Source organism: Oscarella lobularis, chromosome 16 (genome assembly GCF_947507565.1).
Source record: "Oscarella lobularis chromosome 16, ooOscLobu1.1, whole genome shotgun sequence".
Taxonomy (NCBI): Eukaryota; Metazoa; Porifera; class Homoscleromorpha; order Homosclerophorida; family Oscarellidae; genus Oscarella; species Oscarella lobularis.
In genome coordinates this window covers 2,120,842-2,148,550 of record NC_089190.1, presented here as the reverse complement: position 1 = coordinate 2,148,550, position 27,709 = coordinate 2,120,842, and the positions used below count along the sequence as shown (strand labels likewise).

At 46.2% G+C, this 27,709-nt stretch overlaps 12 protein-coding genes and 1 long non-coding RNA gene across 19 annotated transcripts; 4 read left to right on the top strand and 9 right to left on the bottom strand.

Moving 5' to 3' along the window:
• Positions 1-48: 48 nt before the first annotated feature.
• Positions 49-1,915, bottom strand: LOC136196526 (uncharacterized). Of its 3 annotated transcripts, none has more exons than XR_010672231.1 (4): positions 1,264-1,915; positions 620-1,213; positions 427-570; positions 49-373 (listed from the first exon to the last, which is right to left on the bottom strand). It is a non-coding gene; the product is annotated as an uncharacterized lncRNA (long non-coding RNA). The 3 variants fall into 3 exon arrangements; XR_010672232.1 differs by having other exon boundaries at positions 620-1,323; positions 1,377-1,915; XR_010672230.1 differs by having other exon boundaries at positions 620-1,904.
• Positions 1,786-4,488, top strand: LOC136196525 (peroxisome biogenesis factor 2-like). The gene is made up of 10 exons (XM_065986087.1): positions 1,786-3,087; positions 3,132-3,209; positions 3,255-3,317; positions 3,365-3,431; positions 3,481-3,593; positions 3,645-3,727; positions 3,774-3,843; positions 3,893-3,940; positions 3,994-4,191; positions 4,240-4,488. The coding sequence occupies exons 1-10, from the start codon at positions 3,019-3,021 to the stop codon at positions 4,312-4,314; spliced, it is 864 nt and encodes a 287-aa protein (XP_065842159.1). The 5' UTR covers positions 1,786-3,018; the 3' UTR covers positions 4,315-4,488.
• LOC136196524 (probable malonyl-CoA-acyl carrier protein transacylase, mitochondrial) lies at positions 4,197-5,304 on the bottom strand. Its single transcript, XM_065986085.1, has 2 exons — positions 4,977-5,304; positions 4,197-4,932 (listed from the first exon to the last, which is right to left on the bottom strand). The coding sequence occupies exons 1-2, from the start codon at positions 5,299-5,301 to the stop codon at positions 4,331-4,333; spliced, it is 927 nt and encodes a 308-aa protein (XP_065842157.1). The 5' UTR covers positions 5,302-5,304; the 3' UTR covers positions 4,197-4,330.
• Positions 5,305-5,325: 21 nt separating this feature from the next.
• LOC136196523 (solute carrier family 35 member F6-like) lies at positions 5,326-6,884 on the bottom strand. The gene is made up of 4 exons (XM_065986084.1): positions 6,768-6,884; positions 6,516-6,657; positions 6,001-6,429; positions 5,326-5,945 (listed from the first exon to the last, which is right to left on the bottom strand). The coding sequence occupies exons 1-4, from the start codon at positions 6,857-6,859 to the stop codon at positions 5,430-5,432; spliced, it is 1,179 nt and encodes a 392-aa protein (XP_065842156.1). The 5' UTR covers positions 6,860-6,884; the 3' UTR covers positions 5,326-5,429.
• Positions 6,885-6,927: 43 nt separating this feature from the next.
• Positions 6,928-9,050, bottom strand: LOC136196541 (guanine nucleotide-binding protein subunit beta-1-like). Its single transcript, XM_065986107.1, has 10 exons — positions 8,812-9,050; positions 8,549-8,587; positions 8,370-8,476; positions 8,170-8,309; positions 8,029-8,115; positions 7,908-7,974; positions 7,717-7,846; positions 7,594-7,665; positions 7,469-7,546; positions 6,928-7,419 (listed from the first exon to the last, which is right to left on the bottom strand). The coding sequence occupies exons 1-10, from the start codon at positions 8,866-8,868 to the stop codon at positions 7,174-7,176; spliced, it is 1,023 nt and encodes a 340-aa protein (XP_065842179.1). The 5' UTR covers positions 8,869-9,050; the 3' UTR covers positions 6,928-7,173.
• A 75-nt stretch (positions 9,051-9,125) lies between these two features.
• Positions 9,126-13,620, bottom strand: LOC136196433 (segment polarity protein dishevelled homolog DVL-3-like). Of its 3 annotated transcripts, XM_065985984.1 has the most exons (16): positions 13,391-13,618; positions 13,135-13,204; positions 12,517-12,608; positions 12,419-12,453; positions 12,301-12,354; positions 12,086-12,094; positions 11,906-11,999; positions 11,736-11,841; positions 11,614-11,683; positions 11,473-11,560; positions 10,813-10,941; positions 10,692-10,756; positions 10,570-10,629; positions 10,279-10,512; positions 10,129-10,217; positions 9,126-10,018 (listed from the first exon to the last, which is right to left on the bottom strand). In XM_065985984.1, exons 1-16 carry the CDS (start codon positions 13,552-13,554, stop codon positions 9,452-9,454), a joined length of 1,926 nt encoding a protein of 641 aa, XP_065842056.1. In that variant the 5' UTR covers positions 13,555-13,618; the 3' UTR covers positions 9,126-9,451. The 3 variants fall into 3 exon arrangements, with proteins under 3 accessions (XP_065842056.1, XP_065842054.1, XP_065842055.1); XM_065985982.1 differs by having other exon boundaries at positions 10,279-10,629; positions 13,391-13,620; XM_065985983.1 differs by lacking the exon at positions 12,086-12,094 and having other exon boundaries at positions 10,279-10,629; positions 13,391-13,619.
• LOC136196435 (tRNA pseudouridine synthase-like 1) lies at positions 12,377-15,487 on the top strand. 2 transcript variants are annotated; one of them, XM_065985988.1, is made up of 7 exons: positions 13,642-13,819; positions 13,875-14,001; positions 14,068-14,131; positions 14,201-14,341; positions 14,586-14,753; positions 14,810-14,864; positions 15,249-15,487. In XM_065985988.1, the coding sequence occupies exons 1-7, from the start codon at positions 13,715-13,717 to the stop codon at positions 15,423-15,425; spliced, it is 837 nt and encodes a 278-aa protein (XP_065842060.1). In that variant the 5' UTR covers positions 13,642-13,714; the 3' UTR covers positions 15,426-15,487. The 2 variants fall into 2 exon arrangements, with proteins under 2 accessions (XP_065842059.1, XP_065842060.1); XM_065985987.1 differs by having other exon boundaries at positions 12,377-14,001.
• LOC136196434 (uncharacterized) lies at positions 14,443-17,835 on the bottom strand. Of its 2 annotated transcripts, XR_010672190.1 has the most exons (14): positions 17,713-17,835; positions 17,608-17,664; positions 17,431-17,557; positions 17,288-17,377; positions 17,109-17,239; positions 16,872-16,962; positions 16,695-16,824; positions 16,265-16,649; positions 16,130-16,213; positions 16,027-16,080; positions 15,829-15,891; positions 15,683-15,778; positions 15,240-15,633; positions 14,443-15,187 (listed from the first exon to the last, which is right to left on the bottom strand). XR_010672190.1 is itself a non-coding variant. In XM_065985985.1 (13 exons), the coding sequence occupies exons 1-13, from the start codon at positions 17,759-17,761 to the stop codon at positions 15,461-15,463; spliced, it is 1,530 nt and encodes a 509-aa protein (XP_065842057.1). In that variant the 5' UTR covers positions 17,762-17,835; the 3' UTR covers positions 14,443-15,460. The 2 variants fall into 2 exon arrangements, 1 of the variants encoding a protein (XP_065842057.1); XM_065985985.1 differs by having other exon boundaries at positions 14,443-15,633.
• Positions 17,836-18,212: 377 nt separating this feature from the next.
• On the bottom strand, positions 18,213-19,979 carry LOC136196935 (uncharacterized). Its single transcript, XM_065986594.1, has 12 exons — positions 19,898-19,979; positions 19,432-19,469; positions 19,223-19,379; positions 19,153-19,170; positions 19,055-19,102; positions 18,922-18,987; positions 18,823-18,855; positions 18,627-18,656; positions 18,553-18,579; positions 18,427-18,505; positions 18,319-18,379; positions 18,213-18,221 (listed from the first exon to the last, which is right to left on the bottom strand). Exons 1-12 carry the CDS (start codon positions 19,977-19,979, stop codon positions 18,213-18,215), a joined length of 648 nt encoding a protein of 215 aa, XP_065842666.1.
• Positions 19,980-22,301: 2,322 nt separating this feature from the next.
• On the bottom strand, positions 22,302-23,930 carry LOC136196788 (integrin-linked kinase-associated serine/threonine phosphatase 2C-like). The gene is made up of 10 exons (XM_065986425.1): positions 23,880-23,930; positions 23,651-23,834; positions 23,492-23,598; positions 23,276-23,369; positions 23,130-23,217; positions 22,959-23,077; positions 22,790-22,909; positions 22,657-22,738; positions 22,570-22,603; positions 22,302-22,525 (listed from the first exon to the last, which is right to left on the bottom strand). Exons 1-10 carry the CDS (start codon positions 23,911-23,913, stop codon positions 22,350-22,352), a joined length of 1,038 nt encoding a protein of 345 aa, XP_065842497.1. The 5' UTR covers positions 23,914-23,930; the 3' UTR covers positions 22,302-22,349.
• A 19-nt stretch (positions 23,931-23,949) lies between these two features.
• Positions 23,950-24,837, top strand: LOC136196787 (RNA polymerase II subunit A C-terminal domain phosphatase SSU72-like). Its single transcript, XM_065986424.1, has 5 exons — positions 23,950-24,030; positions 24,083-24,226; positions 24,274-24,413; positions 24,512-24,630; positions 24,683-24,837. Exons 1-5 carry the CDS (start codon positions 23,954-23,956, stop codon positions 24,782-24,784), a joined length of 582 nt encoding a protein of 193 aa, XP_065842496.1. The 5' UTR covers positions 23,950-23,953; the 3' UTR covers positions 24,785-24,837.
• A 40-nt stretch (positions 24,838-24,877) lies between these two features.
• LOC136196783 (uncharacterized) lies at positions 24,878-26,993 on the top strand. Its single transcript, XM_065986419.1, has 2 exons — positions 24,878-25,421; positions 25,859-26,993. Exons 1-2 carry the CDS (start codon positions 25,298-25,300, stop codon positions 26,848-26,850), a joined length of 1,116 nt encoding a protein of 371 aa, XP_065842491.1. The 5' UTR covers positions 24,878-25,297; the 3' UTR covers positions 26,851-26,993.
• On the bottom strand, positions 26,486-27,704 carry LOC136196786 (haloacid dehalogenase-like hydrolase domain-containing protein 3). The gene has a single exon (XM_065986423.1). The coding sequence runs from the start codon at positions 27,682-27,684 to the stop codon at positions 26,947-26,949; it is 738 nt and encodes a 245-aa protein (XP_065842495.1). The 5' UTR covers positions 27,685-27,704; the 3' UTR covers positions 26,486-26,946.
• Between the last annotated feature and the right edge of the window lie 5 nt (positions 27,705-27,709).

Here is a 27,709-nt window from a genome sequence, read left to right as displayed (position 1 = left end):
ATTCATTAGATTTGTATTTTTTATATTTTAAATTTGAACTCACAAAACGCTAGAAAAGCACTCACATATTTTTATAAATACTCTCTATTTGTTCATAGTCTACTCGAATTCAAATGGAGCCTCATATCCGGTGCGCGGTGCGATGTATCTTTAGCCGATGGTGTGTGGATTTAGATGAATTTTTCTGAATTTTAAAGCGGCTGCGGAAAGGATTTTTCAGGAAATAGAAAAGATAAAAAATAGAAACTTGAAGGCAGTTTCCAAAGGCCACTTAAAATTTAGGAGCCCTAGTTGAAGCAAAGTACGAAGAAAACGCTCGAGTCGGCGCAAGAAGAAAGCTTGGCGGAGCGCCAAAGAAACGGCGATCGAGCGGCTAAAGAAGACATCAATACATTAAAAAAGAAGCCATAGGAGCGCTCGGCTTACCGTTGCGCGGTGCGGTGTGTGCATGTACGATTGTGTTTAGGGTGCATTTAATTTTTGTTGAAGAAAGTACGAAGACAAGAAGCGGAGCGCTGAAACAGCAGAGGTCGACAAAGAATTGGTGGAGCATCGATGATCGAAAAAAAACTGCCAAAAAAGAGATGGGAAGCAAGCAAAGACCGCGCGATTGGCTTACTTTATTGTTCTTTAATTGTTTATACGAGGAAAGTTTGCTCAGAACTGAGTCAAAAAAACGATCATCATTGATCACTGACTCAGTACAATCATCAAGGCAAACGTACCCTCTGCCCAAGCCTCTGCCCAAGCCTCACAATATTCCCACTGGCCATCGAGTACGGATTCGGAACAGCGTCAGCATTACTACTAGGAACTGCTCGCGAACAGTACCGATGTACACACCACCACACGCGTACACCACTCGACCATATCAGTCGGTCGGCTCTCAGTGCTGCGCGAGAATCGGTAAACGATCACACGCGCGCGAGGAGACAAAAGAGAGCTCAGGGTCACCCGCAAAATTTCCCTTCACTGGTCAATCGTGTACGGAATCGGAACAGCGTCAGCATTACCGCTGATCAAGACTGCTCGCGATCGGTACTCGATACATTCCGTCAGATTGGATATCATTAATCGGGTATTTCCATTTCCAGAGAGTACTACCCCCTTACTATATGCCAAAAAAACGGGGTTTTGTCCTTAATGACTTTGACACTACGGCGTGTAGGGCTCTCGCTCGAAAATACAAATGCCATCTTCAAAAACACGTTTTCTGTATAGCAACAGTACATTCAAATTTGTAATTGAATTTTCGCAACCAACCGGAAGCGATTAACTTAATTACACCGCCGTTTTCATCGAATAAACAGACGTCGATAGTTCCTTTTTAAAAAATTTTAGGAACGCCTACTATTGAGGAGCAAGTGTCTTCATACCCTGACCGTTGCTAGGCTCGCCTACGCAATCTCCTCCCTTTTGATGACGTTCTGGTGACGTCACTGACCACTAACAACTTAAACGCGACCACGTGTTATAGAGCAATATTGATTATGACATCACTAATGCGATTATTCGCAACTGTCCCGCCTAGGAATTAATCGACGCGTGCCAACGCTCTAATTAATTCCGGAGTCAAAATCTCCGCATTCTCTGCGCTCGGATTACTCTGAACTTGTCATTCAATACAATAGACTTTGATCTGTTCAGAAAATTTCGTCCCACAAGCTATTTCAGCAAAACTACAGCGTTTTTTCGACTTTATACAACTTTCCGGCGACCGTCGCTATGTCGATCGCTAGTCCAACATTCACTGCTTTCTATTACAAAGGCGATCGATGTCCTACGACGTCTCGATGGACTCTAGTCACGGTGACCTTGCATACACGCCTATCGGGCGTGATACGCCTCCTCAAATGAGCGCACGAGACGTCGACCCAGCGAGATTGCCAAAACGTTTGTACTCTGAAACTCCACTTCACAGCTCGTGGAAGGCAGGGCAAAATGACAGCAAGAATACCTATCTATTGGAGTTGCAGTGAAACCTCTTCGCCGGCTCCTTTCTTGTCCGCAAGTAACCGCGACTTGCTATGCGTGATTGGCGCGAAACCGTAGCGCCTGGCGCGCCCACTGTTAAGTTGGACATAGGCTCCAGACGCGGTCAAAAAATTCTCTGCATACCAGGACTTCAACTATGCAACACCAAGGATACTACCGCGCACTGCCTGCTGCTAACCTGCGCAGATTTAACTTTTTTAACCTGTCTCGTTTATTTGATATTTCGCAACTTCTACTTTCTAATGAAGTTAAGAACGACTATTCTACTTCACAGAAGCAGCAAAGACGTCTCGATGGTCTCTATTCACGGTGACCTTGCATACACGCCTATCGGGCGTGATACGCCTCCTCAAATGAGCGCACGAGACGTCGACGCAGCGAGACTACCAAACTTTTTTGGCTAAAACTCCACTTCACAGCTCGTTGAAGGCATTGCAAAATGACAGCAAGAATACCTATCTATTGGAGTTGCAGTGAAACCTCTTCGCCGGCTCCTTTCTTGTCCGCAAGTAACCGCGACTTGCTATGCGCGATTGGCGCGAAACCGTAGCGCCTGGCGCGCCCACTGTTAAGTTGGACATAGGCTCCAGACGCGGTCAAAAAAGTCTCTGCATACCGGGACTTCAACTATGCAACACCAAGGATACTACCGCGTACTGCCTGCTGCTAACCTGCGCGGATTGACCGTTCTAAACAGTGTCGTTTTTTTGACGTTTCGCGACGTCTACCTTCTAGTCAAGCTACAAACGACTACTGTATTCTACTTCACAGAAGAAATACTTTGTTTCGATATCGCATGCACCTCTTCGGAGCCTCGTACGCGGTTCGTTCTGATTGCGATTGATTCTTACCTTGTTTCAAAACGCCTCGGCGAAATTTGGAGTCGGGAAAGTTGAATTAGAGGCCGTTCGTGCATAGCAACGATTTCGTATCGGAGGTCACGAGATCGTTCAGCGTGCGTTCATCTGTCGCTGTCGCGCGGTAATTTCCGATACAGTGTATACCTTCCCGCGACGATTGCGCATGTGCGAATTTTTCGGCACAAGCAGAGGCGAATTTTTTCTAATGGAAGACGCTCTGCGAATAAGTCAAGTATGTTTTGCTGTATTTTGAAACCTTTTAAGCTTTTTCTGCAGCTCGACGCGTCGACGTTGGACGAAGAACTCTTGGCTATGTTTCGCAATCAAATTCGAAAAGCGTGCTCACTATTTCCGGTTCGCTATCTCCTCAATTCTTTCTTTGTTTAATTAATATTTCAGGGCTCCTTCTTTCTTCGAATTGGACCTGAAGCAAATGCAATTCTGAGGTGGATTATATGGAAGGTGAGAAACATTTTTTGAGAAGATTTAAATATTACGAATTTTTTTAGTTTTCATTCAGTTCCGGAAATGCAACTCCAGGCCAGCAGATGCTCAACGTTAGATACGTTAGCTCTGGTACTAATTACCAATAAAAATGACGTCATCTTATATTATTGTACTTTAGATTCATCTGCCGTTTCAGTGTGGCAAAAGTGGGCTTATGGTCTCGTCTTTATACTGGGGCGATATATTGATGAGAGATCGACAGACTTGAAGTCTGCCTTGAATTTTAGGCCAGTAAGCTAAAAAGTCAATACTTTTAATTAATAAACCAATATGTCTTTTCAGCTTTGGGGTACTATTGATATCGTAGAAAATTTGTGGAACGTTTTGAACACTGTCAATGTCCTGGTTTTCCTTCAGAGAGGAAAGTCAGTCAGAGTTGTGATAGTTTTCGAATCAACTACAGTTGCCTAGATACCAATCTTTACTGGAAAGAATCATCGGTTTAAAAATGGTGCTCTCACAAAAACAATCAGTCAGACAGGTCAGCAAATTAATTAATTGACGTTATAGATGAATATTTTCCTATTCAGGTGGGCTATGAGTTTCTCAACCGAGAACTCCTATGGCACGGATTTGCAGTCAGTCAAATCCTTTATATATGTGTGCATCTATGTAACAGTGCTTTGGCTAGGAGTTTCTCTTCTTTCTCTTGCCCTTCATCAATACACGTCATTTAAAAAATCTCGTTCAACGGAATGTGTCCTTTCTCCACTTGAGATCTAACCCGGAAGTGGACTGCACGAAGTGTGGGATATGCGAGGAATCGCCGCCAACGACTCCGCACAAGGCTACTAGTTGTGGCCACGTATTCTGCTACTATTGCATTACAGTGAGTGTGATACAAAATCAATAATTTATTATTATTATTGATTTTCAGGCAAATCGTGTCGCTGATCCTGAATTCAAATGTCCGCAATGTGGATCTCTGGTGCAAGAAATAACTCAAGCGTAGTAACAAACAAAATAGTTTATTGAGCTTCGACGTTTTTGCACGTCTTACCCAAATTGGAATCGATTCTGCTTAGGGCTGCTTTGAGCTGTTTGCCAGGCCCAATTTCGTACACTTGCTCAATATTCTCTTGATTGATGTAATTAATAATATTTATCATTGATTGTTCCCACTGAACTGGCTCGCACACTTGCCTTGCTAAGAGAACGCGAACTTGATCCTCACTTTCATATGGACGAGCAGTCACGTTTGAATAAACGTGAAAACGTGGCAACTTAATATCGACGGTATCCAATAAGGATTTCACTTCATTTTGAGCCAATTTCATTAGAGGAGAATGAAATGCCCCACTGACCGAAATCCTTCTCACCTGCCTTGGCTTCGGCTTATACGTGGAGAGCTGATCGACCAGCCACTCAATTCCCGCATTATGTCCAGACATAACGCGCCCACGCGGAAATAAATAATTCGCAATTTGAAGGTGCCCTTTCTCCTTGGGACACATCGAGCAGAGATCGCCTAGCTGGTCGTCAGTGAGCCCCACTACCGTAAGCATACCGCTTGGAGACAAATCCGACGCTCTCTGCATCGCTTCAGCTCGAACTTTGACCAATCGAAATCCTACGAGCAGAGATAAGTAACAGCGTACGCATTTATGAACTCACCGTCGTCTATAGACAATGATTCGGCTGCTATTAGTGCTGTTATTTCGCCGAGACTGAATCCCGCTGCACACGTGGGCGTAGTCATTCCCTTCCCTTCCGATGCTGCGCTCTCCAGAGCGGCTAGAGAGGCGGCTACGATTGCCGGTTGACAGTTCTCCGTGCGATCGAGATCCTCTTTCGGTCCGTCGACGCAGATTTTGAGAAGATCGCGACCGATTATGGTCGAGGCGCGTTCGAAGAGCTTCGCGACGACGGGAATCGTCGCCAGGCGGCTGCACATGCCGACGGACTGCGCTCCCTGACCGGCAAACAACCAAATAGACATATTCTACAGCGAAGAGACGTCAAGCAACGCGCGCATGTACGATTGATAAGCGAGTACAAACTATAGATGATCGATCAGACACAGAAAAATCACGGTTAGGCGTCAGTACATGCATTTGCATCGGCATTTCATGATTGCACAGCATTGTTGTCAGCTGACAAGAGCGGCTCCTTTTCCGATCCACCGCCTCTGAATTTTTTCCATAGCGGCACAAAGACCATATTGTAGTATACAAACGTTCCTACAACTAGAAGCACGTATCCGACGGGTTGGAGATAGTTGAAGAGTTCCCAACCGACTCCAAGACTCACGAACCAGACGAACATGGTGCGAACGGAATCGAGGACCATGCGCGTCGTGGCGTTGAGTTCCTTAGCAACGGTGAGCCCACTGAAATTGAAAAAAGCAATGCTGACAATGAGACCGAGCATGGAGAAGATGATTTGCCAATTGTTTGAAAATTGGATAAAGGCGTCGATTGCGTTTTCCAATCGAATGGGACGCGAGGCGCCGAAACTCGCCGGTATGAAATAAAAGGGAAACATGAGCAAACCCAGCATGCTGAACCCAAATATACCTTCCCAGCCCACGGCAACGAGTGGTGGAACGTCATACTTCTTCAAGAAACGCTCCTCATAGGTTACCTTGAAAAAATCAATAATAATAATAATAATTATTATTATTATTGGAATTTTTTACTTGTATTGCTGTGACGATTTGTGCCATGACGATGAGGAGATCGCCGGACAATTGCTGCGTTGCCGATAGATGACCGGTTTCCTTGTGAGTTACGACGTCAGAAACTCCGATTACAACGAGACCACCAATGAGAATAAGTATGCCAATCCAATGATGAAGTTTGAGACGATTGCGAAGGAAGGTGACAGAGAGGAGACCAGTGAAAACAATCACGGCACCACGAAGCATTTGGAAGCTCGACGCATTCGTCATCGTTAGGCCAAGGATCATGATGGATGAGGCGCACATGTCACACAGAGCGGGTGGAAGGAAGATGAATGGACTGAATTTGCCTCCACGATTCACTCGTTCGCCTTTCGCTGATTTGATGGCGACGAAAATTTTGAAGGCAAGGAAGCAGCACATCTCGCCAATAAACATAAACAAAGCCTAAGAAAAAAATCCCATGAACGCGCGTGACGTTGCTCGGGTGACGTCAGACGTGGCGTCTTTGTGTATGGAATAGCGCGGCGTACTTGCACGAAGGGATGATCGAATGGATGATCGTAGGCTCGATCGGGCGGATATTCGTGACACGGCACCCCGCCGAATGTCGAATCGCACTTTGCCGGCACGTGCACTCCTTTTTGTCCTTTGGCCGACTCCTGGTCGGTCCATCTGCAAGAAACGCGTCATTATGAGGCTGTTTGAATTGAGGAGATGCGTGGAAATCTTTCGCGAAGAGCACGTGGTGCGAAAGTGGCGTACGCGACGCTATTCGGACTTACTTCATCGTCAGGGTATTTAGAGTGCCCGTGACGACCATAAGAATAGCCACAGTAACGTGGAAAAGAGTGCTACGACTTCGCTGAGGCTCCATTGGGACAGGATCTTGCGGGGTCACGTGAACGAGACCGCTGACGGGGGCGGGACAAGGGAGGGCCGCAATATTGTAAGCACTTTCATTTGGACACGTCGATTCACTACATGCACTCACGCAAAAACATATCCTCAGAAAAAAAAGACGACAGAAAAAAAACGGGAGGAAGAAAGGTCGTACAGACGTTTTGACTATAAATCTATCATGTGCAATAATAATATCATAATAGTCATGATGCTACTAGCAGGAATGAGGATGGACACAGAAACAGGAAAACAGAGATTTCTTCTTCTCATTTCATCATCATCATCTCTCTAATTCCAGACCTTGAGAAAACTGTCCCAAGATCCCGTACAAACGGCCATTCCGTCTTCCGTCACGCCTAGGCAGGAGACGCGGTTGTCATGGCCAGCGAGAACGCCCACTCGTTCGCCACGCAGCGTATCCCAAATGTTGCAATTGAAGTCGTCATAGCCGGCGAGGAGAAGACGCCCGGATTTCGAAAAGGCAACGGACGTGATGCCGCACATAATCGAGTCTTGCGCATAGACCATCATTTCCTAAAGAAAAAAAAAATTAATAATTGACACTAAAAATAAATATTCGTGCCTGGTCAGCTCTGAGGTCAAAGAGTCTGCACGTGGCGTCATCCGAGCCCGTTGCAAAGGCATGGCCATTGGGGAAAAACTAGAAAACGATAGAGGAGTCAATACAGATAAATATTCACTGCTAACCGAAACGGCATTTATATCAGATTCGTGACCGGTGAATGTCTGTTTGCAGGTGCCATCCCGAATGTCCCAGAGCTAAGAAAGGAATTCCAAAAATCGTCACCAATAAATGAATTTCTATAGTACCTTGGCTGAAGCATCACAAGCTCCGGAAACAAAAGTCCTCTTGTCTGGACTGAGAGAGAGACTCATGACGTCTCCTGTGTGACCAGAAAACGTCATCTTCGCTTGACCCGACTCAATATCCCATTGGCAACTTATAGAAAAAGTAGTAGTAAACTAAACATAAAGACAAACAACGAATCTCTCTCTCTCACCAGGTCATATCCCCAGAACTGGTAATAATCGAAGTATCATCAAGAAATCGACAGCAAGACAGATACCCTAAGAGACACAAAAATTCAAATGACTATTTAGATATAATTAAGTCTATTTTACCCGTGTGTCCAGCGAGCTCTCGGCTCACTCTCACATTCCCTTCCCTCGTTCTCAGACTGTAAATCGAACAGATATTGTCCAAACCACCTAAAAATTAATCAATAAATAGATTAATTAATTAAATTCCGTGTTTTTGCTCACCGCAGGCGACGTAGCTTCCCGATGGCGCGTAAGCGCACGTCATCACCCAACTCGATCGAAGCGGTATCGCGTGCACCTTGTTCGTCGTGTACGCGTCCCAAACGATCAATTTTCCGTCCTGCGACGCGCTCACGAGAAACCTGGGAGAAGCCGTTGCGCGATTACCCTCGAAAGGGGCCCCACTTCACATTCGTTTTCACCTCGAATCGTTCGCCCAGTGCATCGCGTAGATTTTCGCCAAATGACCGCGCAACGTGCGTCGCGGGCGAAGGGCGATTCGACTTAGGACTTCGACGTTGTTCGTCACCTTTTTTATTTCGCGAAAGGGGAGAAATAACTCGAAATCGTATCGTTTTGGCCCTCGAAACGACGTACGTACCTGCGCCATCGACGTATCGGCCGCCGTTCGCCGCAGATTCTGTGAGAGAAACGAAAGAACGTCACTTAGCTACATTTTTCGCGCGATTTTGGCTTCGTTCTGAAGCGTTCGAAAAGTTGTAACGTCGTTTCGCGTGCTCGCGACGCCGGAGACGGCGTTTGCGCCAGCGAGGCCCCTTTCGGGGATTCGCGATTTTCGCTTCGCGCGCCAGTGTGTCGGAAAGGGAGGCGAGCGGTTTTTCGGTATCGCGCGTTCTCGCGTACTCGTATTGTTGTTTTGAGTTCTTCCGCCTCGCGTCGTAGCGCGTCGAGTTCACTCATCGTGCTCCTTTTTTTTCAGCGCTTCGATTCGGCGATTTACGAGAGCAAATGAAGTCGATTCGGCGCTATGCGAACGTTGCGGACGCAAGGTGCAATCACGCGGAAATGCAGTCGATCGCAAAGTTGGAAAACGGTCGAAAAAGGCGACCAAAAGCACCGAAGGTGTGGCAGTGGACACAGGGTTCACTATCCCGGATAAAACAATTATTCCATATTTGGTTAGGAACAGCTCACGCGATAAATATTGAAAAAGCAACTTCAATGTACATTTGATATTTTATTAGAACTGAAAAAAATTACATATACGCTTTTCTAGATAACGCTATGTAGTTGCGAAGCACGCGTGCTAAACGTTCTATAGCGCTGTGTCAATTTATTGCAAACAGACTTCCCTAAACTCTTAGAAAAGCGGCTTGCGTCAGTTAGCAGAAACCCCTAACTATAAAGTGCAGCGCAGTATACCATGTCAGTACAGTAAATCCCGAATAAAATATCACCGTGAACATGCATCACCTTAAATTTAATATAGCACTAAAGCAGGACTCTGAAAAACCTGTTCTAATACACCCTGAACTGTCTTTCATTACATTACATCAACGAAAAGATCTTCGCACTGCGCGTCTCCGCCGGCGCCGCCGCCGCCGCCGCCACCTTCCCGTACACTACGCCGACTGCTCGCCACACTCGCGCCGCGCTGAAATCGTCGCGGTATAACCAATTGCGACGACGCTATGCTCGCCGTCTCCGTCATCGTATCCGTGCTATACTGCGACGCCTGATCGCTCTCCGTCAAATACGACCGCGCATCAGAGGGAACGTATTTTTTCTTATATTCACTCTGGCTCGGACTGGAGCCCGATCCGCTGCCCGTCGTCTGCGAATAGGTTCGCGCCGGATCGCCGCCCGAAAAGGCGGCGAGATACTGGGGAAGTTGGTAGCGTCCGGGCGGCGGCATTTGGCCTAGAGGTGCCGGGGGAGGAGCCATCCAGGGAGCGCCTGTGCCGCCGGGAAGGGGCCCCAATGTGTCCGTTTCACCCTCTTCGTTCAAACGCAAGTTAGCCAAGTCGGGGTTGATTGTAATGTTGCCGAAGATGTAGTAGCACTGTTCGGAGAACGTTATCTTGTTCACAGTGTGCTTGATAAGGCCAAGCTAAAAAAGAAAATGATTAGGATTTCTATCTATATGAAGGGAGGAGGCTTTTGGAGATAATAAAGGGTTCGTATAGGAGAGGCTTCTGAGATGGCTTCCTAGGCTTTTACCTTGAGCATGTGCCCGGCGTATTTTCGCGCGTCGCGTCTCTCCTTGAAACCCTCCACTCTCTTATACAACCAATCAACGAAATCAGACCCTAAGATAAGATTTATATTTATATATATAATAGGGGTGTCTTCTTACAATAGAAGACTCACCGGTAAAAGCGTTCGGAATCGTCATCTTTAGCCAGACGCGATTTCTTATATCGAGTCCGGAATCCGGCATCGCCATCTTTTGTATGATCACTTCCGGCGGCGTCTTCTCCGGAATGCGCGGCCCGGTGAACTCCAAGCCGCGATCCGACTCCGGCAAAGAACTTCCCATAGACGAACTCGACGTCATAGAACTCATCGTGGGACTACTTCCGGGATGACGCATAAGTAACTCCTCTGAAAAAAAATCATTGGTACAATGTCCCCAAGATTTCTTTCTATTCAAAGACTCACGTCGCGCCAATTGGGTGTGCTGCACCCACGCCGCCGGATCCAGCGCCTTGATTGGTTCACCTATGTCCGGGGAAAATCGAGTTAGAGATATCAGTTCATTGGCATGTAAAATACGTGCATACTTCTCGGTTCGAAATATGGCTGGGGCTCGGGATCCCAGCACTTTGCAACGACGAGTTTGAGAGGACTAAAAGAAACGATAAATTCAACTCCCCCTGACCTACAATCTTATCTCCTCCTTACACAGGCTGATGCACGGCCTCTCGGAGAATCTTCACCGCTTCATCATTGGTCAAATTCTCAAAACTCGCCTCGTTCACTTGCAATATCATATCGCCCGGCTGAATGGTGCCGTCCTCAGCAACGGCACCGCTATTGTAACAGGAGAGAAGAAGCTTGAATAGGATTCGCTTCACGCGTCGTCGTATCATCCGTTTAAGTCCCATATTGTAGGGGGCTCAAGCGAAGTAAACAGTCTAACTAAGGCGCCCCACAGCAGACGATCCTTTTAAACATAGGCGGAGGGGGGGGCGGGAAAGGTGGAAACCATGGAAAAGACATGTAGATAGGGCGGCAACGGCTGACGCATAAATGATGATCAACACATGGCGCGAATCTGGCGATGCCGCCGGCAAATCGCGTTAGGTGCCGGCCAACGGCGGGGAATTTGGAACGGATTTAGAAACCGCAAAGGGGCTGAGCGGATATCGAATTTTCAAACGTAAACTGAAGTGCAGGGCGTCAAAGGGGGCCAAAGGGAGGGAGGACTCCTTATATAATTCGTTTTGTCTCGGAGGAAGGACGGACGGAAGGGGGAGGCTTTTTTAGAATTGTCAGGACGTGCTTGTGATTCGGCCCCAATGAGTGGGCTGGGTTACCGCCCTCGACGAAGTCTTATCTTACCCTTTCATCACCGAGCCGACATATATGCCGCCATCGCCGCTTCGATTGGCTTGACCAACAATGCTAATGCCGAGAAATTTTGTTTTCTCTGCACGCAAAAAGGCATAACTATTGATCATGGCTATTATTATGAATTCATACCGAGGCTTAGTGTAACAGTCACTATCGGCATAGACATTGTGGAACTGCTTACACTACTATATGAAGGAGCCTAGAGAGAATGAATTTTAGGACCACGCCCACGCGAAAACCAATGTTGTTACTCTATGCATGTTGTGTCTGCTGTGGTGGCGATGATGATGGTGTTTCTTGTGCCGCCTATGAGAGTGGCCCGTGCGGGAAGTACTGTAAGTATCGGTAGTATAGACACTAAAGAAATTTTGAAAAATTCATGAGGACCTCCTAAACGTCTGCTCCTCCCTCTCCCACCCACCTTGAGCCATCATCTGTGGATTCTGAATAGAGACTTGGATCGGTGTCTGTTGTGTATACGCTTGCACTTTCGTCCGTATAAACGCTTCCTTGCTCTGTGTGAAAAGAGAGCGAATTATTAGACTTTTTTCCCCCAACGGGGATCCCTGTTTAGCAATTAGCAATTTAGTGATTAGCCCACCTTCTTCATCTGCTCGAAAGCGAGAAAGAGGAAATATAAAGAGAAAAAGATCTCAATTAGCCAGATGGACGTTATACTATTGTTAGCTCGCGGGCGGCAATTAGTAGAAGGGGGGCCCCGATCGTTTCCCAACAAAAACCGCGACCCGAGCGGCGGTCGGCGCGTGAATTGGGAAGGAAATAACTTGATTGATTGCGATCGAATGCAGGCCTTACCGTATCTGCGGCGACTTTCGCGGTCGCGGTCGCGTCTTTCGCTCTTTCGCGACGCTAGACAAAGAAAGGCGGGGAGTGAAAAAAACGGAGGCGGTGCCCGAGAAGCGTTACGACTTACAGTGACGCCCGCGGGAGCCGTCCGATTCGTCGTGGCTACGCGCGCAGAGAAAACAAAACGATAGATTAGGCGAGCGTGGATCGACATGGCTTCGATACCTGCGCGATTCGGCGTTGTTCGGCGTTCGACGCTCTTTTTCTGAGCCCGTTTCGGAGTGGGCTTTTTCCGACGAACTGTCGCCGCAAACCAACTAGACGAAGGGAGCGTTCTTTTGAGGAGGAGGCGGAGGGAAGAGGCCCACGCGATCTCCCTCCCATTAATACGATTTGCGCGATTCGCGAGACAGGGAGGCACCTCGGCGGCGCTAAACGACAAAAAAGTGCGGAAAAGTGCTTCGGGAAAGCGGTTCGACGTTGCCGCCGCGGCGGTAGGTCAATCGAACGAAAATTAGGGCCATAAATCTGCGTTCCATTCGACCGGCGAGTCGAAATGCAACGATAACGAAATCATAAGCAAATCGGCATAGGCCTCGGCAAATGAGAACGCGTTGGTCACCACGACGAAGAAACGAACGACGTCGAAAATATTCGCGAAAGCACGCGCCGCTCACAGCAGGAGGGAGAAAAGAAAAAGAAGTCGGGAAACGTAGGTACAAAGAAACGTCGACTTCGAATCGATATACAGCGAAATGTTGCTATATTTACTCGCGAAATCCCGCATCCGCGTCGCGCGTCACACAACAAGGCCCCAATGTAGCGAAGGTTTGGCTTACTCACCCACGCGACGACACGTCCATTTACATAGGGCAGCGGTGCGTCGTCCGACGATACCTCTTCTTTTACGACTCTACGAGAGAAGAAAACGCGTGGAATGAAGCGAGCGGCAAGGCGCGACCCATTAGCGTCGACCGCGAAGCGGCGAGGCCCTCGAGCTAATGAGGCATCACGATGATAGATACCACTTGTTTTGCTCGAGGGATCCCGCGTTCGATCCCCGATTTCGGCGCTTCGCGCTCTTCTTTTCTCGACTTACCCGACTTCTTCGTCCATCGATTTGAAAAAGAACTTGTAGTTGGGACGATTGAGGGCGACTTTGAGGTCTTTCAGCGTGACCTGGTCGGGTGGCTTGGGCAGTTTGACGAGGTAAGGCGTCTCTTCTTCGTCGATGTGGTAGATGACCTTCACTTCTTCGACCATTTTGATATTTTTCTTTCTTCGTACACACACGCAACGGCGTTGGCAACACACGGTCTAATAAGCGACTGAGCGGAACTCGCTCGCAGCCCACATAAAATATGCAACACCTTGGGGGGAATCTTTACGCGATCACGTGCAGCGCTAACGCGCGGCGCGCAGAATGGTTCGCTATTTATTGGGCTTCGAGTACGTCGGCACAGCGTTTCGAGGCGCGGCACGAGTTCCTATCGACTCGCCCATCCCTGGCGTGCAAAACGTCCTCGAGGTTCGCGTGGAATCGAGCGAAAAAACGAAGACAATTGCCGTTTTTGCATACGCAGTCCGCCCTGACTCGTCTTAACAACGGAAATCAAGTTAAAACGGTGCTGTCTAGTCGAACAGACGCTGACGTCCACGCCTTATGCAACACGGCGCACGTCGACATCAATAGAGCCCCAGAAAAACCAGGCATAGAAAAAACATAGAAACGAGACCGAAAATCGACAAAGCGACGAGACACTTGACCACTCCTAGACCTCGATACAGAGACAATCAAGAATGCAACGAATCACTATGTGAGAAGATTGCATCCGCTGAGGTATTCGACATCGTCTAGACTAAATTGATTTGAGAGGCTCCTCTTCCTGTTTTCAATGATCCCCTATAGGGTTCATACGGTTTGCAAGGTCGATGAGCGTTTTCATGCGAGACGATATGCATCTCGTCGCGTCTACGTTTATCGTATTGCAGCCAATTGCAAGTTTCCGAATGTTTTTGAAAAGGAGAGAAGTTATAATATTGCTCACCGGTATGACGTGTAGTGGGGGAGTGGGCGGGGTAGCCAATTGAACCAATCGGGTAGAAAATGACACGCATGACAAAACTTCACAAGCACGGGTTCTTGTTCTGAGGAAATCTCGCTCAAAGCTCTAACACATATAGGGATATATACATACGTATGTTTTGATTTCTTTTTTCTTTCTCCTCTGCTTCTGACTAATAATATAATATGTGGGGGGTTTCTCTCCCACGCTCATTGTTTTTATTTTCAGTTTGGACCTAGGTGCCATGCAGGAAGCTGTTCGAGTCTTCCAAGGCACCCACGACTTCACAACATTCTCCTCCGTCTCCGATAGCGGCAAGCAGGTGAATTCAATTAAAACAATTTCGAGAGCGGAAGTGGGCCTGGGGAAGCCTTTTCCACTGCAGCCACCAGACTGGTGAGAAGACGAGACAGTGCATTGTGGTCACATTAACGCGGCTATTTCTGTCTTAGTAACACGCAACACATCGAGGTAACAATTGAGTCAAAGTCCTTTCTCTATCATCAGGTACGAGGGATTGGGGGTAACTTGGGCGTCGTTTTTTGGCCCTCTGAGACAAAGTAGTCTCATTTGTGGTCAATTTCCTACCTAATAGTTGATGGCTCCGGCTCTATTTTGGGCAAATCAGCTTGTATAGTTAGTTAGGACGACAACGACGTGACTGCGTCAATAATTGCGAGCCAGTCGAGTCATTTGTTCATTCGTTCATTGCATCTGTTCATTGAGAACAACACCCTCCCCTGTGACTTGTACGTAAATAGCTGTGAAACCTCGTACTACATCCGCACAAGCTGACTCGTTAGTCCGAAATAACAAATGAAACGATCTCGCTGAAATGAGCTATTGCCTATACATCATTACGTCATTTCCCCCCGTGCTTACTTTCTATAGGTTCGTCTCATGGTCGGAGCTCTCATTGCCGCCGGATCTTGTAAGGCGTCTCCAAGCGACATTCAAGATCTCATAGGCGTTAGAGATCGAAGACGAGCGCCGCGAATGGCGCCCGGATACGGGCTCTATTTAACTCGAGTAGACTATGACACAGAACAAATAGAATATGATAAATAAAGTCAGGTGATTTTTTCTCTCTTCTCTTTTGGAGTTCAAAATAGACGGAGTCTTTCACTATCGCTTGTTTGTGGGTTGGGCGATGACGTAGCTAGGGAGAACCCGAACTGGGGAGTCGAGTCAAATTTACTGGAATCGTTTCCAAATAGGGGAGAGGTTGCAGCTACTTGTGGGCCAGGCGTGGTCGCGAAAAACGAAGTATTGAAACCTGATAAAAGAGCCACTGAGATGAATCCTAGGGGGGCAAGTATGCTTACCACTGCCTGTGGTGGTTTGTTGTGGGGTGGTGGCGAGGAAGGAATGAAATTGATGGGCTGACCCAAATCGCGGCTCTCCGGTTTGGGAACTGAATTCTAAAAGGGGGAACCTTAGACTAATTCCTTTGGGGGGGATTTAGCTGTGCCTTCGTATCTGGACTTATACTGGCTTAGATTTTCGTCTTGGTTCAAACCAGTAGCAGGCGTCTCTAAGTGATAAGATTGATAGTTTATATGAATGCCTTTACTCTATAATGAAATAATGCGGACTAATAATGCGGATCCAGCGGTTAGAAAATTAGAGATTCGTGCCGTCTTTATTGGGTATCTGTTTGCGGTCTTACCTTGGCTCATTGTCCCCTGTGAAGCCGTTTCAAAGACGGGTTCAGCTCCAGGCACTGAAAGACAAAGAGGAGGTGGTACGTACGTTCATTACGATGAGCGTACGATCTATGCTCTCGTTCTCTCTAACGGGCGGATCATCAAAGCGAGACATCGGCGTGAAAAGTTGGAATCTTGATAGGTTAAACCCTATAAGAAATCCATCGCGGCTGGTCAACATAGAAAGAACTCTGGTAGTACCCTGAGACTGAGAGGCGGGAGCGAATGAAGCAGGAGAATCTCGAGGCCGGAAAATAGGTAGAAGAGGAGTTGAAGGCGGAGGCATAGACTCAGGAACGGCTGAAATTTGAGATTGAATGTTGGAGTGCTCCTCCTCTTCCTCCTCTTCTTCTTCTGCGTTTTCTTGACTCGTACAAGTAACGTCCTTCTTTTGAATGAGCTGTGGAAGATTCAGGTTAAGCCGTGGCATATTGATGACGGGCGTCGAGAGAGCAAGTTGCGGTGGATTGAAACGCGGCTGTCGAAATTGTGGAATTTGAATTTCATATGTCAGCGTCGTCGATTTCAATGGAAGAGACTCCTCCTCCTCCTCCTCCTCCTCCTCATCGTCGTCCTCTTCCTCTTCCTAAACATATTTATTGTCTATATATTTTCAAAATTTGTTGTTGACCTGCTGTTGAATTTCCGCCTCGGTGATCTTCATTTCCAGTTCTTTGATTCTCTCTCTTATTTCTGTGATCTCTCGCTCGGCTTTTTCCTGCTCAGCCACTTTCTTTAGTGCGAGCACACGATATTGAGCTCTAAGAAAAGAATTCACATTCAAAACGAATGCTCCAGAAAATCATACATGTCAACAATAGTCATATTTTGAGAATTTCCTCTTTTCTTCGTGGCCAGAATCTTCCGGAGTCTCTCCTCTTTTTCAACCAGTTCAGACACTGTGATGCAGTAAAGATTTTAATGCAGGTAACTGCTCCTTCTACAGTAAAGGCTATAGAGGCTATATCTATGCAGAATTGCTTATAGAAAGGCTTGGTTCCTTATCCCTTCTCAAAAGTGGTCATACTAATTATTTTTCCTGTACCTTCTCTTTGGTGTTTTTCTGCTGATTCCTTATGCATTCTGACTTTTTTAGCTAGATCCAACTGCTCACATTTCTGCTCACGGTCTTTGAATTTTAGCTGATATTTGCGCACACAGTCATTCAATTCTTTCCTAAAATTCAAATATTTCAATGCTATGGAACACTAGATCTATAGTCACTTGAGTTTATCTCTCTTTGAAGTCGCCAAGGCAAGTTTCTCGCGAAGTGTTATCTCCTGTTCACTCAACACTTGAGATGTCTTATTCAGGCTAATTTAGATTGAAATGTGACAGTACACCTTTTTCAACTGGATATGCATTACTTTTCAATCATTTCTCTATTCAATTTATACTGCTCTTCCAGATTGGCCAATTCCGTCGTAATTTTGTCTAGAAAACTGTTTTCTCGGCGAAACTCCTCTTCCTTCTCAGTAGACAGCGCTTCCGTTTCTGTGCGCAGAGGATGTATGAAGATAATGCATCCACTGTGACGGATTCACCTCTCAATGAGCTCAACTCGAGCTGAATTTGAAGATTCAGCTGTCGCAGGTCGAATTCTGTCAGAAAATCACGGTTTCATTCATCCTCGATCAAAAACTATTTACCGAGGGAGTTGACTGTTCTCCCAAATTCTGTCGTTCTACGAGATGTCATTGACGCTTCGAACAACGAGGAAATCGAGCTAGCAGCGACAGAACGCCTGTGTAGAGTTGCTCGACTATTTTGGCTGGTCTCCCGGATAAAATGGGAACTGCGCGGAGAAATCAGGGCCCTGGCATCGACTCTCTACCAGTGCTCCGGCCAACATGGTGGCCTTCTTTGCCTCTTAGCAAGGCAAGTGTGCGAGCCAGTTCAGAGGGAACAATCAATGATAAATATCATTAATTAATTAATTAATTACATTGATCGAGAGAAAATTGAGCAAGTGTATGAAATTGGGCGTTGAATTAACTATTTTTTTTCTACGCTTGAGCTACCGTATTTCTTTCACTAGGGATCCACATTGCGGACATTTGAATTCAGGATCAGCGACACAATTTGCCTGCAATGACTCTCACGTTGTTATTCTCTTTTAATTACTAATGAACACAAATAAACTAATAATCTATAGATGCTATAGATGAAAACTATTTTTTTAAAAAATCCTCAAAAAGTTTAGCAAACGGCGGCCGTAATAAATTCCTATTTCTTCCCCGAAACGCGTCTTTTACTTTCTTACCCCCCGCGGCTTTGTACAAGTGCTCGAGCGTTTTGAGATGGGGATTACAAAGCCTAAAACATATTTAAATTTGTGTAAACAATGAACGATCAATGTATACTTAGTCTGGGCAAGATGAAGAAGATGCTCTTTTATCACACGCTTACTACGTCTAATTCTTTCAATCTCCTCCGTTAAGACTGCCAAAAAACAATCAAATGACAGTGAAGTAAGAATAGCGACGTACCTGCTGCTGCGGCGCGCAAAAATTCATCTTACAAAAAAAGTAAAACAAATGAAATCATTGCCTTTCCTTCTTACCCGGATCCTCCAAACGATATATTGCAGCAACTAAGAGAAAAAGGCGTTTAAATTTATTGTTGACTAGCTAGCTAGCTACACGGCGAATTCTTACTGGTCTCTCGAATGTTATCGTTCTGTTCGGCTTCTTGTCATGCGCAAAAGAAAATATTTCGAGTGAAGATAAATCAGTTAAGGATTATTTAATTAAACTCACCCCCCGCTGCAGCCTCCACTTGAGCGGCTTCGACTATACGCAGTTGATAAGTAAAGACCAAATTCAGTTAAGGATTATTTAAAAAATCATCTTTCTTACCAGGAGGTAAACGATTTATTTGAACGACGGGTTCGGGTTCTTGAACGACGGGGGGGCGAGCGGCTTCTAGTCATGCGCAAAAGAAAATATTTTGAGTGAAGATCAAAATCGGTTGAGAATTATCTAAACTCACCCTCCTCTGCCTCTTCGTTTGCCGGTTCTGGACCCAAAATATCATCGACTGACGGAAGATAAACGTCAAAATGTATTATTGATATCCAACTTGCTTACGTTCTTCTAAGTTCAAGCCTACCAAAAATATTACTGATTCCAAAATCCCGTTAGTTATATTCACCCTTACTGCCTAAAGAGACGTTCAAGAGTTGCGTCTCCAGACTTCGAACTCTCTCTTTCAGCGACGCTGTTTCTTTTTCAAATCTCTCTTTCAACGACGCTGTTTCTTTTTCAAATCTCTCTTTCAACGACGCTGTTTCTTTTTCCAGAGCGGTAACTCGCCCCTAAGAAAAGAGAATGGAATGTCTCTAAGAATTCGCCCAAAAACGACATTACGAAGCAGTGGCATTGTGCTTGGACTTGGTTGTTGTGCACTAGGAGATAAAAAAATTTGTCGACTCGTTCCGGGAAACGAATAGGCTATTTGATCTCCCGAGACTCGGCCGGCGGGGAGGACCGGATGCCGGATGCAGGAGTCTGCGACGCACGTGACGGGTCGATCCGCGACGCACGTTACGGGTCGATCCGCGATTTTTTTCCTTTTTCTTTTCTTCGCTAAGAGCACCCTCTTTTTTCTTGTAGAGCGCGTGGATCGAGCGAGGGGCCCCCATGCAAACAGACGAAAGAATGGCTCCGATCTAATCTAACGCTGAACCCAACTTCGGCCAACCTGCGGTGGACAGGGCTGCGCGGTAGATAACTATAGTGCCCTGCACTAGCAGTATTGGGCCGAGTCTCGGGCGAATAAATAGGCACAGAGTCCGGGAAACGCTCGAATTAGCAAAATTAACAAACAGCTTACCTTCGACGATCGGTCTCTGCTCGCGTCTAGCGGTATTTCTTCCGAAAATTTGCCATAGCCAGGCGAAAATCGTTTGCAACATGGTCTTATATACGGGATCGCGGGAATGTCCTATTGTGGGAATAGATCGACGACAAAATAGATCAGTTGATATATACAAGGAAAATATGGGCGTAGTCATGTCACTTTGGATGGCGCAACCTTGCACCCTTCCAAAGTGTGATATTGCGACCTATTATGTCGTCCTGCACAAGCGGACAAAATAGATCAACGACAAAATAGATCAATCAAAATCATTTAAATCTTCATCTGATCATGACAATTATTTGATACCACTGAACGTGCACATAGATATTGACAAACAGAGGCAGACAGTCACACTAAGAGGCCGAGATAAAGAGACATACAGATTGAGGCAGTGACAGCAAATGACTACTGCGTGCCTCCGTCTGTCTACTAATACCTGCCAACAAGTCTAGTGGTACGTAGCTAAGTATGACTACGTAAGAATTCAGCGGAGAAAGTTTTACACTGTATATGATTTTGATTGATCTATTTTGTCGTTGATCTATTTTGTCGGCTTGTATACAGGACGACATAATAGATCGCCAACAAAATAGATCAATATCACACTTTGGCAGAGTGCAAAGTTGAGTAATCCAAAGTGACGTGACTGGACGTAACTACGCCCATATTTTATCAACTGATCTATTTCGTCGTCGATCCACAGCGATCGGATCGCCTTGAGCCACGGAAAACGGCTCGCCTGCAATGAACTAGCGGCCTCGATCGTGCCGTCTCATCCAATAACGATCATACAGGCATGGAACAGTATTGGTTTTTGATATCGTCTTCGTTTTTCAGACGTACAGTATGTCGATGAGAATGACGGTAACGTCGTCTGCACTGAATTTTCGCACTGCCAAAAGATTGCATGCCGCCGATCGATCGTCCAATGGAACGTTGTCTTCATCTGAGTCAAATTATAGTGTATTCGTTTTGTTAATATTCAGCTTACTTTTCATGTGAGTTGGAAAGGGAAGGTCTTTATCTTATTGAATCAACGTTAGGCAGGTAGGCTCAAAAATAATATTTTTTTGATTTCACTTCTAGCATTTCGTTAATTCTTTTCACTGCTGCGTCAGCGGTGACTGCCTTGAATAGACCATCGTACGCGAGAAGAATGAATCTGCTCAGAAAATGACGTCACAAAATCAAGGTATTATCGATATTATCTCACTTGTCTTTTTCTGATAATTGGTACTTAACGATGTCCGGTATGCACGTGACCCCGCAATGTTTAATTTGATGCATTTCTATTAGGCCCTGATGCATCAATTTTAATTCAATACATTTTCATTGGGCTTGGATTTATCAATATTAATTAGATTCAATAAGAAAAAACGGTCACACGAATGTAGTTTGCAGATAAAATACCCCTACACCTAATTGAAATTGTTCAGTTACCAAGGTATCAACCTTTAGGAAATTTAGCAATTATATTCTTGTGCAAATTTTCAGCTGCGTGCCGAGATGTGCATCCAAATCCTTCCAAATTGAGGATTGACCTTCATCTAATCTTCTTCTTCTTCTGCGCTTCCTTCTGCGTTTCCTTGTCTCGTACAAGTGTCGTTGTTCTTTTGAATGAGCTGTGGAAGGCTCTTCTAGTATCCATGCTGGCATCGACTCTCTCCCAGTGCTCCGGCCAACATGGTGGTCTTGGACCTGCCTCACTGATTGTTTCTTGTGACAGCACCATTTTTAAACCAATGAGTCTTTCCAGTAAAGATTGGTATCTAGCAACTGTAGTTGATTCGAAAACGATCACAACTCTGACAGACTTTCCTCTCTGAAGGAAAACCAGGACATTGACAGCGTTCAAAATGTTCAACAAATTTTCTACGATATCAATAGTACTCCAAAGCTGAAAAGACATATTGGTTTATTAATTAAAAGTATTGACTTTTTAGCTTACTGGCCTCAAGTCTGTCGATCTCTCATCAATATATCGCCCCAGTATGAAGACGAGCCATAAGTCCACTTTTGCCACACTGAAACGGCAGATGAATCTAAAGTACAAATATGAATAATATAAGATGACGTCATTTTTATTGATATTAGTACCAGAGCTAACGTATCTAACGTTGAGCATCTGCTGGCCTGGAGTTTCACTTGCGGAACTAAATGAAAACTAAAAAATTCGTAATATTGAAATCTCCTCAAAAACTTTTTCTCGCCTTCCATATAATCCACCTCAGAATTGCATTTGCTTCAGGTCCAATTCCATTTAAACTTGGGAGATTTTTTCTTTGTGGGTTGGGTTTATATCGTGACGTCATAAATTGTTTAGCTTGCCAAAGATGGCAAAATGAGAGCTCACCTTAGACTTCTTTATGTACGTCATCGTTTTGGTGCAATTTCTCAATGTAATCCATGTTTACTTATAAATTAATTAATTAATAGTGTATTTGTCTTTGTCCTTGTCTTTTTCTTCGTTTTTCAGACGTATGTCGATGAGAATGACGGTGACGTTGTCTGCGCTGAATTTCCGCACCGCTTCAGCTGCCAAAAGATTGCATGCCGCCTCGTGCTGAGCCGCTCGATCGTCCAATGGAACGTAGTCTTCATCTGAGTCAAATTATAGTGTATTCATTTCGTTATTTTCAGCTTACTTTTCATGTGAGCTGGAAAGGGAAGGTCTTTATCCTATTGAATCAATATTATACAGGTAGGCTAAAAAAAATAATTTTTGATTTCACTTCTAGCATTTCGTTAATTCTTTTCACTGCTGTGTCAGCGGTGAATGCCTTGAATAGACCATCGCACGCGAGAAGAATGAATCTGCTCAGAAAATGACGTCACAAAATCAAGGTATTATCTATATTATCTCACTTGTCTTTTTCTGATAATTGGTGCTTAACGATGTCTGGTATGCACGTGACCCCGCAATGTTTAAAACGACCGTCTCCTATTGATCTTGACACTTCGAGAATACCGCTAACTCTCCCCTCACTGAGATTCAATTAAAATTAATTATTCATAGGTACAATTGCTTTATTACCGCACTACTCCTCCAGCTTTTTGAATCCTCTGCCTTTCTTCGTATTGTATGGGGTTGTGATCCTTGGTAAGACGTTTTGCTACAATTGTGTCCTTGTCATCGTTTGTGGCTACCAGTGCCTATGCAAAATATCACTAGAACTTCATAGGAAATATCTCAGGATTTGTTTGCCTTGCTGTCGCCTAGATTTGCTACATAAAGCGTGTCGTTTACGACGAGAATGCAAACAGCCGTCGACCCATCTTTCCAGACCGGTTTACTGCATAAGGAAATGAGGTAATTACGTATAGGCAATAAAAATTAGACTCTGCGCATACACAGCAGAAGCCTTTTGAAGAAACTCCTCATCCGTCTGCTTAAAAGCATCAACGATACACCGCCGAATTTCTCTATCCTGATTAGATATTTCACCTACAAAAATAGTCAGATCTTTTAATTAATATTATTAATTAATAAAACGGTCACATGAATGTAGATTGCAGATAAAATACCCCTACACCTAATTGAAATTGTTCAGTTACCAAGGTATCAACCTTTAGGAAATTTAGCAATTATATTCTTGTGCAAATTTTCAGCTGCGTGTTGAGACGCGCGAAACCCCGCGTGACCATCAAATAATCCGAAATAAGCAACTCTAGGTCTAGAAAAAAACACTCTTATTTAAAAAATTTATTTATAATTTATGACGTCACATTTGCGGTGAAAGATCTGGGAACTGGGAGGTTATGTTCTCGAGTATTTGATGCGCGTCTTGCATTTCTTCTCTTTCTCCTCTGCGTTCTCCTACGCAGCCAATCAGATCGTAGAGAACCGAAACTTTGAATTTTTTTGCGTCTGGCGCTTTGTCATCCGGGCAGTTATTTTTGGGAGAAGAAACTACGACAGCTATTATTGAAATAGCATTGCGATGAAGAAGAGAACCTATGGGAGGAGGCAGATCTCCAAACAAGTCCATAACGGAAAGAAGGAACGTTTCTAGCGCGCGTTATAAAGTCATGGCTGATGGACTGAAAATCGCCGTTGTGTGCTCAAGCAATCAGAATCGAAGCATGGAAGCGCAAAAGTTTCTTAGGTAACAGTGTGAGAACTAGTAGAGTGCAATGGCGATGTCGTCGTGCGTGTAGCAAGAAGGGATTCGACGTGCATTCCTTCGGAACGAACGGGCACGTCAAAATACCGGGTCCCGCGCCGAATATGCCCAATATCTACTCGTTCGAAACGACGTACGAAGAGATCTATCAGGATTTGATAGCAAAAGACAAGCAACTGTACGAATGCTTTGCTTGTGTAGTTTCTCGCGTAAATTTCTGCGCAGATATACGCAGAATGGCATGTTGCACATGCTGGAGCGCAATAAGCGCATCAAGACGCGTCCGGAACGCTTTCAAGACAGCCCAGAACTCTTCAGCGTCATCGTAACATGCGAAGAACGCGTCTACGATCAAGTCGTGGAAAGTAAGAGCAGCGCGCGTTAAATTCAGTCAGGAATTAATTAGCACTGCTCCATATAAGGCAAAACTAGTCCTTAACGCTTGTGGGCGTGGGCGGTATAGGTCTTGAGTGCCGAGGCTCTCCCGTCGGTCAGCCCGTTCATATAGTCAATCTCGATATCCAGGATAATCACGAGGACGCCACACTCGGCGCGTTTCTTATCTGCGATCTATGCCAATTGGTATAAGGGAGTGTACGGGAGCGGGCGCCTACTCACTCAGCTATTTCTCTAGCTCAAGGAAAAGGATGATCTCGAAAGCGAAATGGATCAAGCCATATCGGAATTTGAGAGCAAATCGGATCGACCCGTATTGCATACTGTAGCATTTTACTAGCAAAAACCGATCGTTACTATTATTGAATTATTCTTATATTGTGTGGGCGGGCATCTCGGCGCACGCGCGCGCGGGTCACTCAACCGGAAAAGCGGACGCGTCTCTCGAGGCTTTGCTTTTATTTCAAGAATGAGGAAGTGTCCGTCGGTTACGTGAGTCGAAAACCACGTGAAGGAAGCTTACGTCGTCGCGGGGGCGAGCTTTGCGACGATTCGACCATCGTACGATGATTTAAGACTTGGACTTCCGGCTTTTGGCCCTTTCTCGATCGCTATGGCTTTTTCGACTAAGAACGGGATGGATATGGATGGATATTTGATTTTAAGAGTCTTTCGTTCACGTTTCATCGTCGTCCGACGTCCGCGAACGAAGTTGTGGCCTCGATCCAATTGAATGGGCGGGCGCGTCAGAAAAGCGTGGGCGTTTGCAACCAACAAACCGGGACACGACCGCAGAGCCACAAAACCCGGAATCCCGGATACGCCGTGAGGAGTCCGAGGAACCCAAAACTGGATGCAGCGAGAAGAAACGATCGTCGAAAACTGCGCCGATTTTCTCACGTACGCCCGCCTCGGTCTCGAAGCGGACCAAAAACTTCGCGACGGCGTCCGACATTGCGGCGCAATGACGGAAAAAGGTGATTGGCTAACGAGCCCATGTTCGGACCGAAGAAAGTCGGCGCGCCGCGCGCCGTCGCGGTCGGAACGCGCACCGCGCGTCCGATCGCGACGATAGCTCGCGCGCGCGAGCGCGACCGCGTTTCTCCGCGTGCGAGATCGGAAAAAAAAAAGTGGCATGTCGTAACGAAATTCGATACATTGGAGGGGGAATCGTACAGTAGCTCGAAAAAAAAAACCCCACTCCGACTTTTTTGTCTGCCCCTTTCGTCGCGAACGAACGAACGAACGAACGACTTTCGATAATGGCAGAGAATCGAATGGATCGCAGGGGAGTGTCCTCTGCTTTCGTAACAATGTCCCTAATTCCGAGTCTCCAAGAGGCGACGAATTGCGGAGAAAAGAGACCCCCCGAATTCCCTTTCTCTAACATCTTTTTTTCCTCGTGATTTCGTAGAGGTGATAAACGAACTCGTGGGTCCCGTCGAAATTGCGACGATTGCCTCGATTCGAGCTCGACTTGCCGGCTCGGCGCCGTCTCTTGATGACGTAACCGCGATAGCGGCGCCGGCGCTGGAAACGGGGCGGAGTTCGCGCGATGGAACACCGAAACTTGTTGTGGATTTGACTGGGGCCCCCTTGGAGGGAGCGGAAAATAATGAAACGGCGACGAGCTCGCCATTAAACGAAATGGTGTTTAAATCGCGTTTGGATATGCTGAGCACGGTCAGCATAGCCGATGCGATGTGTAACGGGATTAATAAGGCAATGAGTTCAACGGAGGGGACCCCTTTGAGGGTACCCAGTCCCATGGAATCCGTGACGTCGTCGAAATCGTCACAAACGCTGTTAAGCTCGCCCGAATACATTCCCGTATTGAACGGAGTTTGGGTGACGGGCAACGCGGCGACGCTCGGGTTGCCAGCGGCGATAAATAACATCCCGGATGAGAAAAGGGAGCCGAGTTCGACGGGGGAGGAGGACGATCGTTCGGACGGCGGCGGGGGCGGGGGCGGCGGCACGCAATATCAATGCGAATTATGCGGAGACATATTGGGATCGACGAATCAGCTGGGTCAGCACATGAGAGTGCATAGTGCAGATAAGCCCTTTACGTGTCACTACTGCATGAAAACGTTCACGCAACGATCTCACCTCACGCGTCACCTGTACACGCACACCGGCGAAAAACCCTACAAGTGTCCGCACTGTGAAAAATCCTTTGCGCGCTCGACGACGCTCGCCGATCACGTGAACACGCACACGCACAGTCGACCGCATAAGTGTCCGTATTGCGAGCGCGCCTTCAATCAGAAGTCGGGACTTCGCTATCACATTCGCACTCACACGGGCGAGCGACCGTTTCACTGCAGCTATTGTCAAAAGTCCTTTATATCGTCCTCCCAGCTCACTAAGCACACGTGTAGAATTACGTCGGATTCCCAATAGATGACACGATTAATAATTATTATTATTAAAAACGACGGCTGGTGCCCATATGGATTTTTTTTCGGATAAACTCTTCTCGCCCACCTCTTCTTTTTTTTATATTGACGTGTTCACTGAATCAATATACGAGACTATATCACGCAGATTCCGCACGACGTGTTCACGTGGCACGCTACGTAATGCTTCATTTTTCTCATCCGGGCTAACGACGATAGCGTGCATGCCGAGATCGCGAGCCGGCGCGTAATCCTTCTCCACGCTGTCGCCCACGTGGAGAACCTCGTGGGGCTCCTTATCCCCTAATCCCAGTCGGAAAATTTCCCGCGACGGTTTCGCGAGACCCGTATTAAAAGTCGCCACGACGAAATCGAAATGGGAATCGAGATTTTTCGCTCGAAGCAACGCTTCGAGTCGATCGTCGAAATTCGAAATGATTCCACGCGATATTTTGGCTTTTTTGAGATAGTCGAGCGCGTCGCGCGCCCCTTCGATGATTTCCCATTGGGACCCTTTCGAATAATCGTCGTAGAGAATTTCGAATATTTTCCGCGTGGATTTGTCGTCGGAAAAGCCCGAGGCGACGAAAGTTTCGCGTGCAACGCGAAACCACCAGTCGCGCTGTGTCATGCCACTGTTTCGACCGTATGCGGGGAAAACGTGATCCAGTTTGCGGAAAATCAATCGAAAGTTGCGATTGAGAAGGTCTGGCGACGGGGAAACGCCTTGTCCGGTGGAATTGAGTACTTTTGCGGCGGCGGCGGCGTACTGTTCGCCGACTGAGCGAGTCAGGCGCAGCAGTGTGTCAGTCACGTCAAAAGTAACAAGCCTTATCATCCCTGAGAAGAAGAAAACAACTGAT

Bases quoted from the DNA above. Each gene is read 5' to 3' on its own strand.
- LOC136196523 (XM_065986084.1), bottom strand. From the start codon at position 6,859: ATGGAGCCTCAGCGAAGTCGTAGCACTCTTTTCCACGTTACTGTGGCT. The intron at 6,430-6,515 runs GTACGCCGCGCT...TTTTTTTCTTAG, and splicing joins TCGATCATCCCTTCGTGCAA to GCTTTGTTTATGTTTATTGG. The intron at 5,946-6,000 runs GTAAAAAATTCC...GATTTTTTCAAG, and splicing joins AAATCGTCACAGCAATACAA to GTAACCTATGAGGAGCGTTT.
- LOC136196433 (XM_065985982.1), bottom strand. From the start codon at position 13,554: ATGGTCGAAGAAGTGAAGGTCATCTACCACATCGACGAAGAAGAGACG. The intron at 11,842-11,905 runs GTGGGTGGGAGA...AAATTTCTTTAG, and splicing joins TCCACAGATGATGGCTCAAG to TGTCTATACTACCGATACTT. The intron at 10,630-10,691 runs GTATGCACGTAT...CCCCGGACATAG, and splicing joins GCCATATTTCGAACCGAGAA to GTGAACCAATCAAGGCGCTG.
- LOC136196935 (XM_065986594.1), bottom strand. From the start codon at position 19,979: ATGTTGCAAACGATTTTCGCCTGGCTATGGCAAATTTTCGGAAGAAAT. The intron at 19,380-19,431 runs GTAATGTCGTTT...CTCTTTTCTTAG, and splicing joins AAGCACAATGCCACTGCTTC to GGGCGAGTTACCGCTCTGGA. The intron at 18,580-18,626 runs GTAAGAAGGAAA...TTTTTTTGTAAG, and splicing joins ATATCGTTTGGAGGATCCGG to ATGAATTTTTGCGCGCCGCA.
- LOC136196524 (XM_065986085.1), bottom strand. From the start codon at position 5,301: ATGTCTATTTGGTTGTTTGCCGGTCAGGGAGCGCAGTCCGTCGGCATG. The intron at 4,933-4,976 runs GTGAGTTCATAA...CTCTGCTCGTAG, and splicing joins ATCATTGTCTATAGACGACG to GATTTCGATTGGTCAAAGTT.
- LOC136196434 (XM_065985985.1), bottom strand. From the start codon at position 17,761: ATGACATCTCGTAGAACGACAGAATTTGGGAGAACAGTCAACTCCCTC. The intron at 17,665-17,712 runs GTAAATAGTTTT...ATTTTCTGACAG, and splicing joins GAGAACAGTCAACTCCCTCG to AATTCGACCTGCGACAGCTG. The intron at 16,963-17,108 runs GTACAGGAAAAA...ACTGCATCACAG, and splicing joins AGAAAAACACCAAAGAGAAG to TGTCTGAACTGGTTGAAAAA.
- LOC136196435 (XM_065985987.1), top strand. From the start codon at position 13,653: ATGCAACACCTTGGGGGGAATCTTTACGCGATCACGTGCAGCGCTAAC. The intron at 14,002-14,067 runs GCATAGAAAAAA...GACCACTCCTAG, and splicing joins TAGAGCCCCAGAAAAACCAG to ACCTCGATACAGAGACAATC. The intron at 14,865-15,248 runs GTACGAGGGATT...TACTTTCTATAG, and splicing joins AGTCCTTTCTCTATCATCAG to GTTCGTCTCATGGTCGGAGC.
- LOC136196525 (XM_065986087.1), top strand. From the start codon at position 3,019: ATGTGCGAATTTTTCGGCACAAGCAGAGGCGAATTTTTTCTAATGGAA. The intron at 3,318-3,364 runs GTGAGAAACATT...GAATTTTTTTAG, and splicing joins TGAGGTGGATTATATGGAAG to TTTTCATTCAGTTCCGGAAA. The intron at 4,192-4,239 runs GTGAGTGTGATA...ATTGATTTTCAG, and splicing joins TCTGCTACTATTGCATTACA to GCAAATCGTGTCGCTGATCC.
- LOC136196787 (XM_065986424.1), top strand. From the start codon at position 23,954: ATGGCTGATGGACTGAAAATCGCCGTTGTGTGCTCAAGCAATCAGAAT. The intron at 24,227-24,273 runs GTACGAATGCTT...ATTTCTGCGCAG, and splicing joins ATAGCAAAAGACAAGCAACT to ATATACGCAGAATGGCATGT. The intron at 24,414-24,511 runs GTAAGAGCAGCG...TGGGCGGTATAG, and splicing joins CTACGATCAAGTCGTGGAAA to GTCTTGAGTGCCGAGGCTCT.
- LOC136196541 (XM_065986107.1), bottom strand. From the start codon at position 8,868: ATGAGTGAACTCGACGCGCTACGACGCGAGGCGGAAGAACTCAAAACA. The intron at 8,310-8,369 runs GTGAAAACGAAT...GGCTTCTCCCAG, and splicing joins CACTGGGCGAACGATTCGAG to GTTTCTCGTGAGCGCGTCGC. The intron at 7,547-7,593 runs GTTAGCAGTGAA...ATCGTTTTCTAG, and splicing joins CTGATATAAATGCCGTTTCG to TTTTTCCCCAATGGCCATGC.
- LOC136196786 (XM_065986423.1), bottom strand. From the start codon at position 27,684: ATGATAAGGCTTGTTACTTTTGACGTGACTGACACACTGCTGCGCCTG.
- LOC136196788 (XM_065986425.1), bottom strand. From the start codon at position 23,913: ATGGACTTGTTTGGAGATCTGCCTCCTCCCATAG. The intron at 23,078-23,129 runs GCAAACAAATCC...TATTTTGCATAG, and splicing joins CAAATCTAGGCGACAGCAAG to GCACTGGTAGCCACAAACGA. The intron at 22,910-22,958 runs GTAATAAAGCAA...ATTGAATCTCAG, and splicing joins AAAGCTGGAGGAGTAGTGCG to TGAGGGGAGAGTTAGCGGTA.
- LOC136196783 (XM_065986419.1), top strand. From the start codon at position 25,298: ATGCAGCGAGAAGAAACGATCGTCGAAAACTGCGCCGATTTTCTCACG. The intron at 25,422-25,858 runs GTGATTGGCTAA...GTGATTTCGTAG, and splicing joins CGGCGCAATGACGGAAAAAG to AGGTGATAAACGAACTCGTG.